Source organism: Vicugna pacos, chromosome 16 (assembly GCF_048564905.1).
Source record: "Vicugna pacos chromosome 16, VicPac4, whole genome shotgun sequence".
Classification (NCBI taxonomy): Eukaryota; Metazoa; Chordata; class Mammalia; order Artiodactyla; family Camelidae; genus Vicugna; species Vicugna pacos.
This window is the reverse complement of record NC_133002.1, coordinates 49,507,408-49,528,871: the sequence shown is the minus strand read 5'-3', so window position 1 is coordinate 49,528,871 and position 21,464 is coordinate 49,507,408. Positions and strand designations below refer to the sequence as shown.

At 34.6% G+C, this 21,464-nt stretch overlaps 1 protein-coding gene across 5 annotated transcripts in view; it reads right to left on the bottom strand.

The window, feature by feature from the left end:
- TANC2 (tetratricopeptide repeat, ankyrin repeat and coiled-coil containing 2) overlaps positions 1 to 21,464 on the bottom strand; it is a 309,551-nt gene that overhangs the window by 131,894 nt on the left and 156,193 nt on the right. For all 5 annotated transcript variants that reach the window (XM_015235187.3, XM_031685573.2, XM_031685574.2 and 2 more), the window contains one exon: positions 3,733 to 3,881. In XM_015235187.3, coding sequence (XP_015090673.1) covers positions 3,733 to 3,881 — 149 coding nt within the window. The remainder of the gene's footprint in view (positions 1 to 3,732; positions 3,882 to 21,464) is intronic.

Below are 21,464 nucleotides of genomic sequence, written 5' to 3'. Positions count from 1 at the left end.
ACAGAAAGACAACATTATCTACTGTAGGCTAAAATAGACATCTAAGTAAGCCGCTCCATTCCTAAAACCTTTCAGTGGTTTTCCCATTGTTTTGAGTGTTCTCCATAAGGATCCAAAATTCCTAGTCTGGATGTCTCTCTTTTTTTTTCTCCAGTCTGGATCTCTTAAAGGTTCTACAAATATACAAGATAAGAACCTAATGATGGAATTTATAAGGTACATCCTAATACCCCAGAAACGACTGAGAGAAGAAAATATTGCAGCCAGTTGAATATTACATTCAATACTTTGTCCTTGGGGGAGGGTATAGCTCAAGTGATGGAGTGCACGCTTAGCAACACATGAGGTCCTGTGTTCAATCTCGACAACCTCTAAAAATAAATAAATGAACCTAATTAACTCCTTCTCCCAACAAAAAAGAAAACAAACAAAAATTACTTTGCCCTTTGCAGAAAAAAATGATATATGCTGACTTGCTGATGCTGGATTCTGTCATTACTAGTATATTCTGAGGACACCCTTACTAGGGTCCTCCTTTTACATTACTTCCTTCCACATTACTTAGGGTCTTTCTAAGCAAAGCAGTCTATTTTTGTTAGTATGCTGTTTAGTTCAGAAGACAGTCACTAAGTGAACAAGACTTCCTAGTTATTAACAATCTTACTACGACTAGAAATTCCAGTGGTTAGTTTAGCCACTTTCTTCCATGGTTCCAAGATAGTTTCCTGGTGTATTATACTCCAAGGTTACTGTGTAGCTTCATTATTACTCTTTTACACTTGTTCCATGTTTTATAGTTAAACTAAAAAAAAAATATTATTTCACTTTCTCCTTATCAATCAAGTATGAGGCATAATGAATATTATTTCCCCCATTCAAGAAATGTGAAAATGAAACTACCCTAAGTATGAAAGCTATGAAGTAACTTCCCCCAAATCATAGAGTTCCTGCATATATTTACATACTAGTTATCTTGCATATTATTTTATATCTTTTATATATGTGGCATTTTACAGCTTACAGAGTGCTTTCATATTCATGATTTAACTTGATTCTCACAACAATCCTATCAGGTGTTATTATCTCATATTACACTGGAACAGTATAGTGTGGCTATTAAGAACATAAGTTCTAAAAGCACACTGCCTGGATTTGAATATCATTCCATCAGTTTTTAGCAGCGTGCTTCCATTTTTCATCTAAAATTGAAATACAAATGGACCCTACCATACTGAGCAATAAGGAAGCTTGAATAAAACAGTGCAAATAAAGGAATCAGTACAATGATTATACAGAGTAAACATTTATTAAATATCAGTTATTATTACCTATGAAAAATCTAAAGTACAGAGAGGTTAAGTGACATGTCCAAATATACAGAATGGTAGGTGGTAGAGTTGGAACCAGAACACAAATTTTCTACCTACCTCCCAGTTCAGTGACTTTTCTATTACATTATATCATTTTAATTATATTAAATCAATGATACTACTACTTTACTTATTTTAGGATTAATTTATTCAGTAAATGTACAAGTAAGGCATACTCTATAGACCTGTGACTTTATTCAGATATCACTGTAACATGCTGTGACATGAAGCATCTCAAAAGCAAACAAGTATAAATTTTAGCACCTGAAGAAATGTGGCTTTTTAGAAACAACACAGTCCTTGAAAAATTCTCAGACTATAATGACACATTACTTGGTCATTATTAGAACAGTCATGTTTTTACCTGACATGAATATCAAGAAATAAAAAGTAAAATAGATATTTTATTTCTACCAATTTTTAAAAAGCCCTCTACATGTGTCATTCTCATTTTTCATTCACAGAGCATAGCATACTGACATGGTTACAGTGTAAACTGGTAAAAAAAAAAATCAAGGTGATAAAGTAACTAAGGAAGGCCTCTCTGAGGCAGTAACAGAACTGAGCACTGGATGAAGTCAGGAAATGAGTTACGTGGGAAGAACATTCCAGTATAAAGGAACATTTTCTGTGTCAAGAAGGCCAGTGTTGCTAGGGAGCTGCAGGTGAAAGGGAGGGGGTGGGAAACAATGTAGGAGAGGCAGCAAGGGGTGAGATCAGGTAGCGCCTTTCTGGCCATGGTGAAGATTTTAGATTTAATGTTAAATGCGATGGGAATACAGGGGAAGACGGAGAGCAGAAAAGTAAAAGAATCAGATTCACATTTTTCACGGATCACTCTGGCTATGGTGTGAGCAAACTATATGGGGGTCGGAGTGGAAGCAGGGACCTATTAGGAGGCCATTTATTCATACAGTAAATATTTACTGGACACTTACTAATAGCAGATGTTGTCCTAGGTGCAGAGGATACAGCGGTAAATAGGACAGGGAAAAGTTCTAGGCCTTCTAGCCTTACATTCTAGGAGCTAGTTCAGGAGCCCAGGCGAGAGATGACAGTGAGCTGGACTTAGGGGTAGCAGTGGAAGTAATGAAAAGGGATCAGATTTAGCACATTTTCTGATGTGTATAATTTGAGGTGTATGTTGAACATTCAGGTAGAAAAGGTACTGCAGGCAGCTAGAATTAAGGGGAAAGGCAGGGCCAGAGACAATGCAGGTGTTAAGATGTAAACATACAAGAATGGAGGAGTTTCAATATGATTAGAATCTCTGGGTATCTGAATTTTACAAAAACCTTCCAGGTGATTAAAATGTGCAGCCAGGAAACCAATGACGTTAGGAGTAAGGAGTCCGAGGAGAGACTTCATTTATAAATATATTCAAATAATCCTTGTACACTTTTTTCACTTTATGACAAAACCAACACATGACATAGAATCTTCAATATTAAGGATATGCATTTGAATTTGTCATCTACTGAGTAAAATGATTCACTACAGGACGTTCATTTTAAAGATTAAGACCACACAAATGGATCTCAGTCTAATGCTTCTTTTGCCACATTTTAACTGAAAAGAATGGAAGTAGCCAAAAGAAGGAAGTCTATGAAATAATTATTTTTTTCATTTTGCTGATATTTTTAAAGTTCTGAGATGAATATTTAGATAATTAACTTCTCAGATTTTCCACTTTCCTAAAATCAAAGTTTTCTTTTTTTTTTTTTAGCATACCTTTAACTGTATATTACAAGTTTGGTCATATTTTGTTTTTATTATTTCAGTTTAAAGTATTTTCTGTTTTCTTGTGATTCCTTCTTTGACTTAAAGGCTACTTAGGAGTATCTTAATATCCTAACACTTGGGGGATTTTGATTTTCTAAGTTATCTTTTAGCTATCATTTTCTGAGTTATTTTATAATTGATTAATTCTACTATGGTCACAGCAATTGCAATCTTTTAAAATTTGCTGAGACCTGCTTTATGACTCAGCATATTGTCAATGTGGTAAATAATCCAATCCATGTGTACCTGAAAACAATGTGTATTCTGCAATTCTGGGGTACAGTGCTCTTATATGTTAATTTTGTTTGTTGGCTTATTTACTTATTTTCTCATTCATTGAATAAATGAGTCCAAACCTTAAAGTAGCTTTTTATAACTTAAGAATGAAACTAAAACATGTTTCATAAACCAAAGAAATACAGTGATTATGGAAAGTTAAGCTGTATCTCCAGGCTCTAAAGGCATTCGACATTTGGGATTATTCTTCTCAGAACACCCACACCCTGCAACATTTTCCCTTTCCTGGTTATAATAGGATGACTCATTCCACGTTTCACAAAGTTGAGAGGAAGCAGTTTACCTGATTTTCATCCTGTACGTCCATGTTGTATTGATCACCTGGCTGAACTTCCGTGACTTTCTCTCCAAGGAGGAAACCCAGACGAGTCATGAGTGTGTTTGCTGCCTCATCTACCGATGGAGGGGGACCAAGTTCTTGTTCAGCATCACCTATAACAGGATGACATTGAAACATATGAATCTTCCAAAATAAAATGGTCAGTTCTGCAACTATTCTTACATTCAGTTTGATCATTTCCCTTGTTTTCACATTCTGAATCCGAAATTACTAGGTCCCTTTCTAGAAGCTGAATTTCCCATTTTTACATATTATAACTGATAGTCTACTTAGACTATCCTCAATATACTACTTGAAATCCTTGAGTTTGAAACCTTTGAGTTTGAATGTTTTTGTCACTTAATGAAGAGAAGTTTCCCATTTCTTTGGCAGTTAGCCCTCCAATACACGTCCTAATCTTGGGACCTAGTTCCTGGCTACAATCACCACCTTCATTCAGGTTCTTCCATCTTTCTTTTTCTTATAGTTCGTATAAATATTCTTTTTCAAATTTTGAAATCAGTTCAAACTTACAAAAAAGTTTCAAAATAGTACAAAGAACATTTTTTTCCTTAACCATTTGAAAATACAGACATGACAGCCCCATCCTTCCCAGATAGTATGCATTTCCTATAAACAAGGACATTCTTTTACATAACCACAGTACCAGCACAGAAATTAGGAAGCTAACATTTTACATTATTATTATCTCATCCAAAGACCCCATTTAAGTTTTGACATTTATCAGGTAACATCATTTCTAGCAAAATAATCCAATTCAGGATCACGTAGTACATTTAGTTCTCCGTTCTATTTTACTCTCTTAATCTGGAACAGTTCCTCAGTTTTTTAACTTTGATGACCTTGACACTTCTGAAGATTACAGGCCAGTTGCTCTGCACAATGACCCTTAATTTGAATTTATCTCATGTTACTTCACAATTTGATTTACATTATGCATTTTTGGCAGGACTTTCACAAAAGTAATACTCTGTTAACGTTCCTCACTTGGTTATGGTAGTGTTTGCCAGACTTTTCCACTCTACAGTTACAATCTTTATCTTTGTAATTGTAAGTATTTTGAGGTGGGATACTTTGAGACTACATAAATAGCCCATTCCTTGACAAACTTAAAAAAATTTCTGTGACAAAAATATATGTAACAAAATTTTCCATTTTAACCATTTTTAAGTGTACAATTCAGTGGCATTAAGCACATTCACAATGTTGTGCAACTATCTCCATTTCCAGATTTTTTCAATCATCCTGTAGTAACCTGTATCCATTCCCCACTCTTACTAGCCCCTAGTAACCTGTATTCTATTTTCTGTCTCTATGAATTTGCCTAGTTTTGGTACCTTACACAAGTAGAATCATATAATATTTGTCCTTTTATGTCTAGCTTACCTTGCATCACACATTTTCTAGGTTCACCCATATTATAACATGTTATCAGAATTTCACTCCTTTTTATAACTGAATAATATTCTATTGTATGTATATACCATATTTAGTTTACCTACTCATCTGATGTTTGACACTTGAGTTGTTCCCACCTGTTAGATATTATGCATAATGATAACATGAACATTGGTGTACCAGTATCAGTCTAAATCCCTCCTCAAGAAACTTTTGCCCACTATTTTTAACATCCATTAATGTTTCCTGTTTGGGTTCTTGGTTAATTACTACCATATTTGTGATTTTTCTAAATCCATCACTCTTCTACAGTTTAGTTTCTTTTCATCTATCTTTCTATCTAAACTCAAAGATTCCTATCTTATTCAATGCATTATAATGTTACTATTATTATTTATTTTGTTGCTCAAATTATCCCAAACTTGGCCAGGCAAACCCTTTCAATTTGGCTCCTGTAACTTACTGACATATCCCTGTCATTTTCTGAGCACTTCTTTGCTTTCTGGCATAAGATATTCCAGGCTCTTTTGTACATTCCCTGCCCAACCCGTGGAATCAGTCCCTTCCCCAAGAAACCTTGGTTTTCTTTAGTGGAGAAAGGTATTGAGAATATCAGGTATGCTCATTGTGATGAGGGTGTCACTATCCCCCAGGTCCACTCTGTGGACAGAGTCAGGTAATATATTCACACACATATATAAATACATGTATACAGACACACATGTATCCCTATATCCATTTTTATTTATAAATCCATATACAAACTTTATGCTCCAAAAGTTCACAGAGATGCTCTAATTCCAATTCAATACCATAGGGTTAATTCTAGATTTCTTCCTTCCCAAAGTTGTAACTCTCTTCTCCAATAGTGAAAAATCTGGTTCTCATTATCCTTACTTAACCTACTCCCCCTACATGTAACACATTCACTGCTGTTCGCTGCCACCCTGCACACAGGTGCGTTACTCACGCTGGCTGGGTTCCTACCCCATGCCAGATAGCCCTGAGCTATCATTTCCCCCATAGTCAGGGTCATTTTTTAAAAACTGATATATAATTCATATACCATAAACTCTACCCACTTAAGAGTACAGTTCAGTGGCTTTAGTATATTCATTAATTTATGGAACCATCACTACTAATTCCAGAATATTTTCATCACCCCAAAAAGAAATCCCACTCAGGTTCATTTTCTGCCCTGAAATTTAGATCCCTAAAATTCTTGTCCCTGGCATTCATCTTAATCCTCGGCTTCCAGACTGCTACATTTTTCCATACAATTAGCCTTTATGGTTCTCTTTCTATTTAGGCTATTTTTCAGTGGTCACCAACTATAGGAATTTTTTTTTTCAAATCTTTTCACTGAGGGATGCTGAACACTGAGGGCTGCTAAAGTTTTTCCTTGGACTCACCATCAAGATAAATTTATTTCCAAATAGAGAATTTATAGACATAAAAAAGAGCTAGGGAACTCAATCAAGATGATCTTTTCTAAATGTGATGCAGAACAAATTTATCTAAACTCAATATCTGTTGATATTAACTTGATCCACTGTCAACATTTTTTTTAGATTTTGTTTTATGTTCAGATACATTTAGTTTAACCTTACAACAATCTACAACAGCACAGATCCTACAGGACATTACAAAAATCTTTTTTTTTTTGAGTCAGAAATGTCCTTTCAGCATAGCAAGCATTAACTACAGTGTCATATGGCTTGACGCTAAAAATATAACAGCATAATTTTTTGGATATTCAGTGCTGCAAATTAAACTACTCCAAATGTCAAGAAAGTGAGATTTGCACTGTAATTTTTCAACATTTATCTTAACTTCTCTACTAAAGCCCCAAGCTGGGGGTCAGAGGAAGGGACTACTATAGGTGTATTTTTGTACAGTATTACTGAACTCAAGTGTTCCATCTGTGAAAAATCTATATAGATCTCTCATTGAATTTATGTCAGAGAAGAAGAACAGGCTCTGTTTTCCCTATCCTATTTCCTCTCCAAGAGGCAACAGAAATGGATTTCTCTGTCACAGAACAGAAAGACATCTGAGGGGCTTTATTACCTCTATAATATCCATCAGTTCCTTATCTCTCTACCTCTGCCCACCTAAGGTATTCTAACATAAAATCTCAGGAAAAAGCTGTATTATACATGTAAATGCATCTTCAAAACAAGTTCCGTAAACCTAAAACATAATACAAGTGAATGCATATATAAAACAGAAACAGACTCACAGAGATAAAAAGCAAACTTACAGTTACCAAAAGGGAGATGGAAGGGGGAAGGGACAAACTAGGGGTATAGGATTAGCAGATACAAACTACCATATATAAAATAGATAAGCAGCAAGGATATACTGTATAGCACAGGGAATTACACCCATTACCTTGTAATAACTTATACTGGGATATAATATGGAAAAATAATGAATCACTGTGCTGTACACCTGAAACTAACACAATGTTGCAAATCAACTGTATTTCAATAAAAAGAAACAAATAAGTCCCCTATCCTCCACTCAAGCAGATTTCCACCTTTAAGGCCTTGCTATGAAAAATTTTTCATTTCATTACTACAGTGTGTGGAATTTCCTTTTTGGCTATTTGGATACTACTTCTAAACTATTAAGTCATCTATTTAATGTTATAAAAATCTATTAAAATCTATTACAATAACAAGAGTATTTATAGTATATGAAATCTGAAGTAAACAGTTCTGCTTAAAATGCTAAATGTTATTCTGAAGATATCTATTTAATAAAATTTTGAATGTCTCGGACCTCTTCAGATTTCACAATACATCACTACATTACAAACAAATGGCAGGCAGGAAAATGCTAACCACTATATATAAAAATAGAGAAAAAACAAATTTCTTCCATATAGCACAGGGAACTATATTCAGTATCCTGTAATAACCTTTAATGAAAAAAGATATGAAAATGAATATATGCATATATATATGCATGACTGGGACATTATGCTGTATACCAGAAACTGACACACTATAACTGACTACACTTCAATTAAAAAAGAAAATGGCAGGCAAGAGGCTATAATTATATTATAATTTCATGCATTATTCACAAAAGTTGAAATATTACTCGAGAAAGAAGCTAAGAGAAAACAAACCAAACTGTTCCTTTTTCTTCTGGGCTCTTACACTCATGTCACTATTATTCTTATTGTATCACTCTATTCTCTTAAGCGTTTTTTTCTAAATACTAGTTTCTTAAAAAGATACTAATATTTATTATTTTTAAGAAGTCCATGAGTTCATACACTTTATATACATTGAAGTATCTATGGGAAGAATGATATAATAACCAAGTTTTGCTGAAATACTACAGGAAAAAATAGCAAAGATATACGATAAAACAAAGTTGTCAAAAAAATTATTGAAGCTGAGAAATGAGTATATAGTAGTACATTATTCTATTCTGTATTTCTGTGAATGTTTGAAGTTTTGGGGGAAAAAAACCTATGCAGAGAAGTTTCTTTTAAATAACTTAGCAGTTCTCAACTGGTGACAAGTTTGCCCCCCCAGGGAACATGTGGCAATGACTGAAGATAATTCTGATTGTCATATCAGGAGAAGGGTGTTGCTACTGGCTTCTGGTAGGTAGAGGCCAGGGAAGTCTGCTAAACATCCTACAATACACAAGACAGCTCCCTACAACAAAGGATTACCTAGCCCCAAAAGTCATTAAATAGTATTGAGGTTGAGAAACCCTGAAACAGCCAGAATCACTTTATCTTTTAAAATCTGTCAAACTGGATGAACTCTTAGCACACAGTCAGCAGGAAAATAGGTGTCTAACCTGTTATTTCTGAGGATTCTTAAAATTACTTCAATTTCTGACTTACAATGAATTCTTAGTCTTTGGGCTGTTTCCTTCCTGACTGTAGGGTCTGTTTTCTGCATTACAAGATTCTGCTATAATGTTTTCCGTCTTCAAAGAACCTTAGTCTTATGGTAATGAATGCACAGGACCTTATTAATAAGGTTCCATTGTGTGTCAAGGGTGGGGGGTTGTATCAAGGCACAGAATAAACAAAACTAAAAATATGATACATTTCAGATTTTTCACAGATTATCTTTAATGAATTATAATAACAGGTAGCACATATGGGTATTAAAATTTCAGGTACTGTTTCTAAGTATTTTACATATACTAACTCATTTAATTATCACAACTGCTCCATGAGGTAAGCAGTCTTATCCTTGTTTTATGAATAAGGAAAGTGAAGTACAGAGGGATGAGTAACTTACCAAATTCATATGGCTAGTAAGTGGCTGAGCCAGGAAATCTCTTAACCCCTAAGCTCTACTGTTATCCTCGATTCCAGTCTCTCACCATGTTGCTGGGCATCATTTCCTACCTCCCCTCTCCCAAGGGTATTTGCTTACAACTCTCAAAATTCCTCTTAAATCCTCATACTATATATTTTACCTATCTTTTTGTCTCATCCATGACTATCCAGGTGATGTGAAGAAGATATCATCTTCAAAACCAAACACGCCCAATTAAGACTGTCCCTAAACAAAGAGTACTTTCCTTGAGTGGAATTCTACAGCAACTGCTTTAATAATGATGAATTTGGACTATGACAAACAAAACAAGATGGCTGGTAGGTTGTTGGAAAACAATCACTTGGAGACTATTATATACAAAGTGAATCATACAACATTCATACATTACGTTGATTAAAACTATTCAAATTTACAGCTCTTCTTTCATGTTGGCTATTTGGGAGTAATATGTTTACGCATTAGGCTTTGCTCCCAGAACACTAAATGAGCAATACAGCACCATAAAAACTAAATGATTCCAAAATTTACATCGAAATGGAAAGGTCCAAGAATAGTAAAGAAAATGTGAATAAGAATGACCGCTATTACTTAACATCAAGATTTAATATAATGCTAAGGTAATCAAGAGCAAGTATGATTGATAGAAGCACAGATAAAGACTAGTGGAACCGAATAAAGAATCCAGAAACATTATATATTTATAATCACCTTAATTAGGACAGAGATGTCACTGTAATATTTTATTAACACAATGGTATTCTTAATAAATGGTAATGGGTCAGTAAGTATTGTATAAAAATGAAACCTGTCCCTATACCTCATCCCACACAGAAAAATAAATTCCATGTGGATTATAGACTCAAATATGAAAGGTAAAAAAATAAATTTTCTAGAAGATAGCCTAACAGAATATCTCATTTGCTAGGACTAGGCAAAGATTTCTTAAACAGGACACAAAATGTTCTAACTATAAAAGAAAAGATTGGTAAAGTGAAATTTATAAATAAGAAAACTTCTATTCAACAAAGACTCCATTAAAACAGTAAGGCAAATCATAGAATGGGAAAAAGTATCTTTAACTCATATATCCAAAGGACTCATACCTAGAGTATACAAAGAACTCATATAAATCAATAAGAAAATAAAGATAATACAAGTAAAAGATGAACAAAAAAATCTATACAGGAATTTACAAAATTCCTATTTTATTAAAAATGTTCAACATTTTTGGGGAAAGAAAATCAAAACCACAATGAGACAACACTACGTATGCGCAGTGCAGAACAGCACACAAAACAAACAAAAAAACACTTCATAATATGGGGTAAAAGAACCATTAAAGCCTGTTATACTGGTGTGACTGTAAATTGGTAGCATCAAATTTGGAAAAAAATTTAGGTAGAACATTCTAAAACCTTATGATCCAGCAAGTCCACTACTAGGTATATACTGAAAGGAAAGTATATATAGGTATATCAAAATAGACATAAAAAACATTCATAGAATTGTTCATAACAGCCAAAACTGAAAATGCCCATCAACAGTAGACATACAATGAACTATGACAGTAATAAAAGCAAATCTCACAAACATACTATTAAACAAAAGAAGAGAGACTCAAAAAGGAGTACATAGTAAATGATTTCATTTATATAAAGTTTGAAAACTGGTATGAGAAATAATTGATAATGGCAGGCAGAATAGTGGTCACGTTTACAGGGTGCAGATAATCACGCAGAGGAAGCATGAGGAGAGCTTCTGAAGTGCTAGCACTGTTCCATATCTTGATCTAGGTAGTGGTTATAAATGTGTTCACTTCATAAAATTTCATAGAGCTGCATAACTACTATTTGTATAACTTTCTGCATTTTAACTTTTCTAAATTATAGAAAATGTATTAAGGACATAGGGCACTGGGTTTGAAAGTGAAACAATTTTCACAATACTGTTTTTCTTTTCTCCAAGAATGAGGTTTATAGCTATGAAAAAGAGAATAATGTTATACATATATTGAAAATTTTAGTGTAAAATAAATAAATTATCTGACCATTTTCCTCTTATACCAGTTAACAACTTAAAGTGGGGCAATGACATAAAGGATACAGAGAGTCAAAATATATACAAAGTACATACAAGAAATATTTTTTAAATTAAAGGAAGTGCTAGAGAGCAGAGAGAAAAAAACAAAACTTGTCCTGGAAAGATGGAGGAGAAAAAGGAGGAAAGAAGGTTTTTGCAGGAGGCCATATTCAAAATACTTGTTTGATGTTTTTAACAGAATTAGGGGAAAAGGACACAGGGAGCAATTTTCAGATTCAAATTCTGTATGACTTACTAGTTCAACACAAATATGAAACTCTAAGACCAAAACTGAATAATATACCATATTTAGTACTGTTTTAAAAGAGTGTTTTAAACAGAAACAGACTCACAGACATAGAAACCATACTTATGGTTACCAGGGGGAGAGGGATAAACTGGAATTCAAGATTTGTTACTAACTACTAGATACAAAATAAACATCAAGTTTAGGCTGTATAGCACAGGGAAGTATATTCAGTATCAACAGTAACCTATAATGAAAAAGCATATGAAAAGGAGTATACGCATGCATATGCATAACTGAACTATTATGCTGTACACCAGAAATTGACACAACATTGTAAACTGACTAGACTTCAACTAAAAAAAAAATTCAGTTTATTTCTGGAATAATAACATCAATAGTAATACTAATAGTATAACACAGTAACTTACTGAGATATTACTGTCGGTAATTTTCTAAGTGCTTAAATGTATTAAATCAGTTAATCTTCACAACATTCCTTATCCTACAGATAGTAAAAGTGAGGCACACAGATTAAGGTCTTGCTTGCCCATGGTTACAGAATTAGGCAAGTGACAGAGTCAATTTTGAAGTCCAGGCTGCCTGGCTGTTGGACCTATTATTTTGCCAGGAAATATGTGATTATTGAGTACAAATTGTTTAAATGGTTATTTTACTTATTAATGGTATCCAGCAGAACAACCTGCAAGACAATATAGGAAAGCATTAATAACTAATTCAGCAGATATTTACTAAGTACTTTCCGTGTGTCCAGCACTGTGCGAGGTATTAGGTGAGCAATGGGCATAGACAGTCCCTATCCTTAAGGAGCTAATAGTCTCCTGGGGAAAACAGAAAATAAACAAATATTGGTTGAATCATAATAATTTAAACTCTGAGAAATGTAATGCAGGCAAGTGCTATAAGAAAGCAAGTGGTGAATGTTTCAGAATATTTTGGTCTTTAAGGTCTTGATGACTACAATTCTCTTTTCAGAGATGGTTTACACTTTACAACATTCGCAAAAAGTGCCTTCTACTTAAAGTAGCCAAACTGCAGAGGGATTAAACAATGATTACAACCATGCCAAGAAATGAATGTCTAATAGCTAATGTATCCAAATTCCTAATCTGTATTTGTAACATGGCAGGCTACACATAGTCTAGTTCCATAGACTCTCTTAATGCTCAGCATTCTCTTAGCATTTTCTCATCAGGCTGTTTACATTTTCCTTTATGATCTGTTAATTATAAACTGCTTGTTCTCATCTATTTCAAGACTCAGAAATTTGTACCACATTTAATCAAAGAAAGAAACCCATGCTTTGTCTCTAACAGAGTTACAAAACCTATGATTAGCTTGGCCCGACTGCCAAAGCAAACCTGGTTGTATTTTCATTTCTTAGTTCTTAAATGGTGACCTAAACTTTTCCTCTTCTGATGAATACTGGAAATGAGTGACTGATAAAAGCAGTGGCTGCTACGTGTCACAGTAAGTGCTCAAGTTGGCATGGAGCTCTTTCACATCCTCCCTAAGTTGAGGTACGGTGATCAAGAATCAGACCACCACCACCAGCCTGTCTTCACTGAGTCTGACTAAAGCATTCCTCTACATTTCTTAATTCCCTTGGGCATACTTGAAGAAGAAGGGGAGGAAATATGTGAAATGATTATTGAAACTGTGGGATGAGTATGTCTAAAACTTGTCACAATAAAAGATTTTTTTGGCTTGGCCATGTGACTTCATTTGGACCTTGGAATGTTAAGAGCAGAGGCTTGAAATGTGCCTGAGCAGCTGGGCTTGGGTTCTTGTGCTCTGATGATCCACTAAGAGAAAGACCTTCTGTCCAGCTGATGCCCCTCCAGCCTGGGCCCCAGAATGAACACCCACAGGCCTGAGTCCAACTTGAACCCCAGAGCTACTCAGCCAATTTGCAGCCTGAGACAGAGCCATCTCAATCAACACTTGCAAGTCCATGAGTAAGGAAAAAATTGCTTATTTTTCAGTTGTTACAAGTTTTAGTTGCTATAAGGGTGATTTTTTACAGAGCACTATTGTGAGCATTTAATTTTTACATATTTAATTTGACTTAAATGTAACCGTAACTTAATTAGCAGATCAAAATGAAATCCTAGTGGTTTTTCCTATCATGTGTGTTTCTGTTCAATATAACCATTCTCTTACTCACCTTCATTCCTACTCACTTCTAGTTTCCATCGTATTCCAGATTCTATTCTATTTCTTACTCATCTACTGATTTTTTCTTTCTAAATGATACACTTTTACATACAAATTATATTCTTATAAAGTATATAATTCAATGAATTCTGAGAAATATATACATCTGGGAAACTACCACCAAAACTGAGATACAGAACATTTCTATCATCCCCAGAAGTTTCCTTGTGTCCCTTTGAAGTCAAACCCTCTCTCTCTAACCCTAACCACATTACTTTTTCTGTTTTTAGAAACAGAAACCACTGCTTTGTTATCTTAGTTTATATTTTCAATGATTTTATATAAATGGAATTAAACAGCTTATATTCTTTATGTTTGTTTGGATCCTGTCATTCAGCATAATGTTTTTGAAATCCATCCCTGTTTCAATAGTTTGTGCCTTTATACAGCTGAGTAGTATTCCTTTGCATGGATACACCACATTTTTTTTTCCTGCTGATGTACACTAGATTATTGCCAGTTTGGGGCTAATATATATGAAGATGCAATGAACATTCTTACAAAAATCTTTTTGTGGATATATATTTTAATTTCTCTTGGACAAATACAAAAGTGTGTAATGGCTGGGTTACAAAGTTTAAAAATTTAACTTTGTAAGAAATTGCCAGCTTCCAAAGAGATTGTTCAGTTTACACTCTCAAGTAGTGTATAAGAGTTCTAGTTGCTCCATATCCTAACAGTGGGTACTGTGAGCCATTTTGATTTCAGCCATTCTAACAGGTGCACAATGGTATCTCGTGGTTTTACTTTGCATTTCTCTGATGTCTAATGACATTGAACACCCTTTCACGTATTTACTGGCAATTCTTATATCTTCTTTTGTGAATTATTTTTCATACGTTAAAAAATTAGGTTCGCTTCTTATTATTTGTAAGAGTTCTTTCTTTTGGATATAAATCTGTCAGATGTATGTATGCTAATATTTTCTCCTATGGCTTGCCTTTCCCTTTTCTCAATAGTGTCTTTTGAAGAGCAAAAGTTTTAAAATTTAGATAAGGTCCAACTTTTAAATTTTTTCTTTTATAGCTCATACTACTTATGTCCTATCCAAGAAGTCTTTGTCTATCGTAAGGATGCAAAGATTTGCTCTTAGAAGAGCATTTAGGTCTACAATACACTTTGACATTGTGCTGGCATGAGGTAAGGGTTGATGTTCATTTCCCCACTGAATTTCCCTGACACTTTTATTGAAGAATAATGGAAATCCTTTAACTTTGTTATTCTCTTGAAAAATTGCTGTGGCCACTCCAAGTTATTTGTATTACTACACAAATTTTAAAGTCACAGAAGTTTCTAAGTTTAGAATCAGTAAATCTTGTAAATTTCTACATTTTGGGGGGGGATTATGTTAAATCAATTTGAGAGAAAACTGCTATTTTAACAGTACTCAATCTTCTAGTCCATAAATATGACATAGCCTTCATTTATTTGGATCTTTGTCTCAACACTGTTTTATTTATAATTTTTAGTGTACATGTTTTGTTAAATTTATCCCTAAATATTTCATGATTTGGGATGTAATTGTAAATAAAATTGCTTTTAGATTTAATTTTCTAATTGTTCTTTGGTAGAATATAGAACTACTGCTGATTTTTATATAATGACCTTGTCATTCTCTTTTAAACTTACATAAACACACTTATATAAATGTTATTGGAAATGCATGTTACAAGTTTGTGTTTGTGTATTGCTCTGCTGATATATAAACATATTTTTGTAAAATAAAGGTAGTTAGAGTTGGGAAGGGAATCTCCACATCCATGTAGAATACTAATACACTGAGGCAGGTTATCACGAGCTTGCTTTACAACACATTTGGGAGAAACAATGATGAGACACTCAGGAATTAACTAGCTCTGGCATTAGGACTCTTAAACAGGAAAGGGAGACAGTCAAAGACTATCTCCCCAATTCCTCAGGCATGTCCCTAAATATATATAGAAACTTTTTTAATGTTCACAGGGAAAACAATTTGGGGTGGAAGACTGAGATGTCACTTTCAATGTTTCTGAACTTAACTCTGGCAATTTGGTTCTGACTTCTTCCAGGTGGGGATAAAGACAGGTGGAGGGGAGGCAGCATAGGGTTCTAAGAAAGGTTAATAAAAGAGCTGTAAAACTAGGGCTCTGTAAAAAACCAAAAGGGAAGTTAATTCTAATTTAGAAGTCTGACAAGAGCTGTAATGCTGGTATACTAGAAAAGGGTTTTACCTCACCCAGCATAGCTTCAGTGCTGTGAGATGACTGTATCAAAATTAATCAATGTGGAAAGTGACACATCACCAAGGCATTAACAGATTCCGAAGTCTTCTCAAGATTTGCCTTCGTGGTTGGGAGTGACAGTATGGCAGCTGCCATGCAAGTCATGAAGTGCAGATGAGAGAGAATGGCACAAGGAGGATGCTAAGACAAAGGCATAAACCACCCAGGCCAGGAAAAGGAGTAACTTGCAGAGCAGGATTATAGCAGCTATTTTGTTCCAGGTGAAATACGGATTGTATCTTTTAACTACCACAGGTGCTATGCTATTGTTCTCATGAAGTGTAAGAAATCTTAAAAAAAAAAAAAAAAGGAATTGACACAACATTGTAAAATGACTATAACTCAATAAAAAATGTAAAAAAAAATAAATTAAAAAATTAAAAGGAACATAAATACAAAAGAAAATCGAATTCCACCCCTTTACTTTTTAATGTGTGTAAGTCTTAGTCTTATCAAAAATACATTTCTTTTGTGTTTTTGTTAATATCCAAGCATGGAAGTCATATATGTTCTATGTCAGAATACTGTAATGATGTTATGTGAAGAAAGGTAATAAGAACAAGCAAAGGCTATTTATTCAGAGTTTGCTATAGCAAGGGAATAAGCCATCATATTTGCACTTGGCAGAGACTCAAAGGCAGGCAGAACAGAGGAAAAAGCTTTACAGTGGAGGAAAAAAGAAGAGGCTTCAGGTGGGCCTTGATCAGAGGCACTTGGCACAGAAAAGCTGAAATGGGGCACCCTACATGATTGGTTAGGTGTGCATATTTAGCTTTCTCCAACTGGTCCTAAGTTGAAAGTGAGGGCAAATACTAGGGAAGCTGTCAGTTAATAATCATGCCCTGATCATTTTGTTTTGATTGTTATATGGGTTATTGTTGGCTTCCTGGATTGGTTGCTAGAGACAGGAGTCTTACTTCCTATAAGTCTGACTTGTAGATAGTAGGTTGGCTCCCTAGGCTATATGCTGTGGATTGAGGGTCAAAATTCTACTTTTATATATGGTCTGGCTACTGTATACATTCAGTTTCTTAAAAGATAGTGTGTTAAGATAAGTTTGTTCATGTATTTCTTTTTCCTGATCTTTGAAGACAAATATGTCACATTTAGCTAGCAGATAATATATTCCTGAAATCGTCATCCTTTGCTTTATCCTCACTTGATTACATTCTCTGATTATATTTATTGCAGTTCACTCATAGCTGATTGATCTTACTTAGCTGCCATGGCAGAATTCTGATTCAGTGAAGCTTTATGCCCCTTCCCATATGCTAGTCACACTGGCCGTGTATGTAGCCTTCCTTCCATGGAAGGAGAAGTTTAGCAGGAATTTCAAACAAATGAGATACTACAAATAAAAAGCTACTGAAACAAATACCATTCTACTTTTCTCCACACCATAATGAAATTATATTATAAATACAGATTAAGAAATCATGGTTCCAGTTGTTGAAGCTTACAAGCCCCTCTGCAGTAAATTAGAAAGTGAAAAAGACACATTCTTAAACATAGAAAAAACTACATACTGTACACATATTTTTAACATACTCAATTTTTCATGTTGCCTTCTTCTGACTCTTTAGGTTCATTTCATTCATTCAACACACACTGAATGAACACTATGAACTACTATGTATTAGTCAGTTGCTCCACTAGGCACTGTGGACACAGTGGTAAGGATAACAAAGAGAATGTATGAATTGCCCAGATGGGTGTTTTTGGTCATTTTAATGCTTATTTTTAATTTGCATATTTGAAAAGAAATGATTTAGGGATAACTGTTATTCAGAAGCTTTCATTAGAAAAATGCTGTGATGATTCACCTATAGTTTAATTCTTTTCTTCTAAGGCAAACAGCATATCATCTGTGTCATTACTTTAAAATGTTACTTGCTTAGGGACCAGATAAGGTATTTGTTGTATTAGAGATTTCATCACAAAAATAAATTTTAACTAAGAAAATAAGCATCTTTGCGCTGGTAAGGTACTGGAAAACAGCACCCATATTTTACACCCTTGACCAAAATGGAAGTTTTACTTGTGTAAGTATGAATTCTAAACAGAGTTCTTTCACTTTAAGACTTATAAATAGAAAAATTGTTTAGATGAAACAAATAATATCTTTAGACTTTGGGGGGAGCTTTCGGTTCTATATTACCAAAGATGATTTACATGGATTAATAGAAGATTGCATTTTTAATATATGCACTAGGCATTTTGTGGTAAGTACAACAAATGTATTATGTGGCTTTTGATACTCAATGTTTTAATAAAATATTAACCAGCAGATAAGAACATTCCTTTTAAAATTGGTTTGCAACAGAGCCAAGCAATAGAAAGCCAGACTGGAGTAAGATTGAGTTCCCTGATCCTCTTCAAACATTAAGAGAAACTCACTAATCATTTTGCATCATGACTCCTATTCCTTATTTAAATTTTTTTTTCTGGCAGCAAGATAAACATCAGCTTCATCCACTCACAATTATAATTTAACTATTACTGCCATTGTAGAAAGGAAGATAAAAGCAGAAAATACAATAATGCTGAACTTACCTCAATGATCTATGAAATACATCTGGGATTTGTGACTGGATGAAGCACACATTTTTCTCCCCCATCTAATGGTAACAGGTCAAATAACACCAGGTGGACATTAGAGTAGAAAGGCAAGCTTTTCAACAATTCAATATCATGCATAATATCATAACCACAATGGGCAAAACTTGTCAAAATTTTGATGCAAAATAATAATTTCTTTGAAATTTGGTTTCCAAGTTCAAATAGGAGACAAACTGCTCAAAGAGATGGACTATGAAGCAACTCTAAAAGCCTGTTTGAAAAGGGAATTTCTTCATATTTAAAGTAATCAACTGGCTAATATCATTTCAGTTTCTTAGTAGATAGCTCCCAGAATTTAAGGGGATTGGTTTGTCCAAAGATGTAGTGTTCTAAGACTGTTTTAGAGTACAGTCTATTCCCATGCAGCTTCATGGGGAGCAAATATGCTCTTTTATATACTTTCAGATGTATATGTAATCTAAAAATACAAATCCTAGAAACATTTTCCTTAAAGGAAATAATGGTGGGAAGGACCTTTCAGTAATTGGAGATCCTCCAGCTGATGACACCAATAGAAACTGGACAAAATAAAATTTAAAACCCTTTAAAAAATGTTAAGGACCCAACAAGATGGTGACAAGTCTTCAATATAAGAACAGGGAGAAGACAGTAATTGGAAATGGAGATCTTGCCCAGCACGGAGGGCCAGTTTAGCACTGGGGGCATTTGTTAACAGCGAAGAAATGATTGAGCAGCTAAGCTGTGCTTTTGGTTGTCTCATAAGGTCAGGGAAACAAAATTGGAGTCTAGGATCTGGCAGGAGCAGGAAGTCTGGTAAAACACCCCACTTTGGGCTGAGACACTCAAGAGCTACATCTGACGGGTAAAGATGAACCAGAAGTAAACTAGGCCTTGCGGTCCTGATTTGTGTCACCTCATTGGCCTAGAAAACTTCAAAACCCTGAACTTGGACTGAACTGGTCCCAGGTGGCAGAAGCAAATAAAAACCCTCTCTGGGGGGAAAAAAACCCCCATCATCCTACCTTCAGATTATTTCTACAAATATTTTCAAATATTAAATCCAGCACACAAAAATAATTAGGGGTAGGAAAAGGCAAGAGAATCAGCAGAGTAAGGCAAGAGAAATAATGATAAAGGTCACAGGGTTAGAGTACTAGAGGTAATCTTTTAAGATTATTCTTAATATTGTAAAAATGTGGAAGAAAAGAGCTAGAGTCTATGGGGAGACGAGAGGTAGAGCTGGAGGAAGGAGGAGCAGTGAAAGTTATAAGAAGAAAAGTCACATCATCACCTCTGTGCTGGAGAACGTAGGATTTCCCTAACACCACTAGAGATTATTTGGGGAAATTCTCCCTTAGTTCTTTTCTTTTTAAAGTAACATCACATTTCAATTGCTCAGTCATGAGTGGTGCTTCCTCCTGGTATAGCTAAACCACAGCAGCTAATAACAAATGATATTCTAAACAGTAGCATATATAAACTAATAAAGGATCTAAATCAGGAACCCTTGATATGTGATCCTCTGATACATGCTCTTTCGGAAGTCTGTGAATCTCCTGAAACTGTATGTTTTAAAAGGGAGACAATAAGGGACATTTTCATTTTTCCATCTTCCAATTCTTTGCCACATACATTAAAAAAAAAAAAAAAAAAACTCCCCGCAACCCATAGCAGAGGTTGCAAACTCAAATACCCTCAGGATATAAGCAATTTTAATATATCTGGCAAGGCTAGGGGTAATGGCAGTAGGAAATGATAAAGCAAATTGTGAACTACAGAATATACAGCCAGCCTGAAAGTACTAATTCTGCTTCTTTTTAATGTGCTTGCCAAACCGTTTTTTTGATACCTTCTCTAGAAAAATTTGTCTACTGTTTTAAAAGTAAATATAAATTGGAGGTTAAGATGGTGGTGTGAGATGGTTTTCATAGTTCTTAGTAAGAACCACCTATCAGTATGGAAGATCCAGAGGGCAGAAATGTAGGGAAGAAGGATCTGGAGGTAGATGGGAAAACGAGATCCATGTTAGGCTACCAATGACACAGGTAACTGTCAATCTCAACTGAGGAAGGAAAAGTGCCTAAACTGCAGCAGGTGGACAGAAATCTAAGGAATCTTTAATCACAGCACCCCATCTCTTGAAAGTGAAAGTTTCTGAATTTCTTCTACTTATCTTCCTTTCCCTTCCTTCCTTCCTAAATTACTGACTCTTTAAATTAACTCACCTAGAGTCTAAGATAAAGAATCAACTTTTAGGGAGCTTCCCTAGTTGCAAAGGGCAGTATTTAGACACCTAGCTTCAGGGTATGGAATGGGAGTGAGCAATAATGCAACTTCCTTAGAACACTAACCTTTGATTCTTTTTTGGGGGGGCAGAGGGAGATAATTAGGTTTGTTTGTTTGTTTATTAGTTTATTGAATCCAGGACCTTGTGCATGTTAGGCACGCCCTCTACCACTGAGCTATACTCTCCCCTGTAATCTTTGATTCTTACTAATTTCGGTTTGTTCAGACTAGCTCCCAGGTAATAATATTACACAGGACAAACAA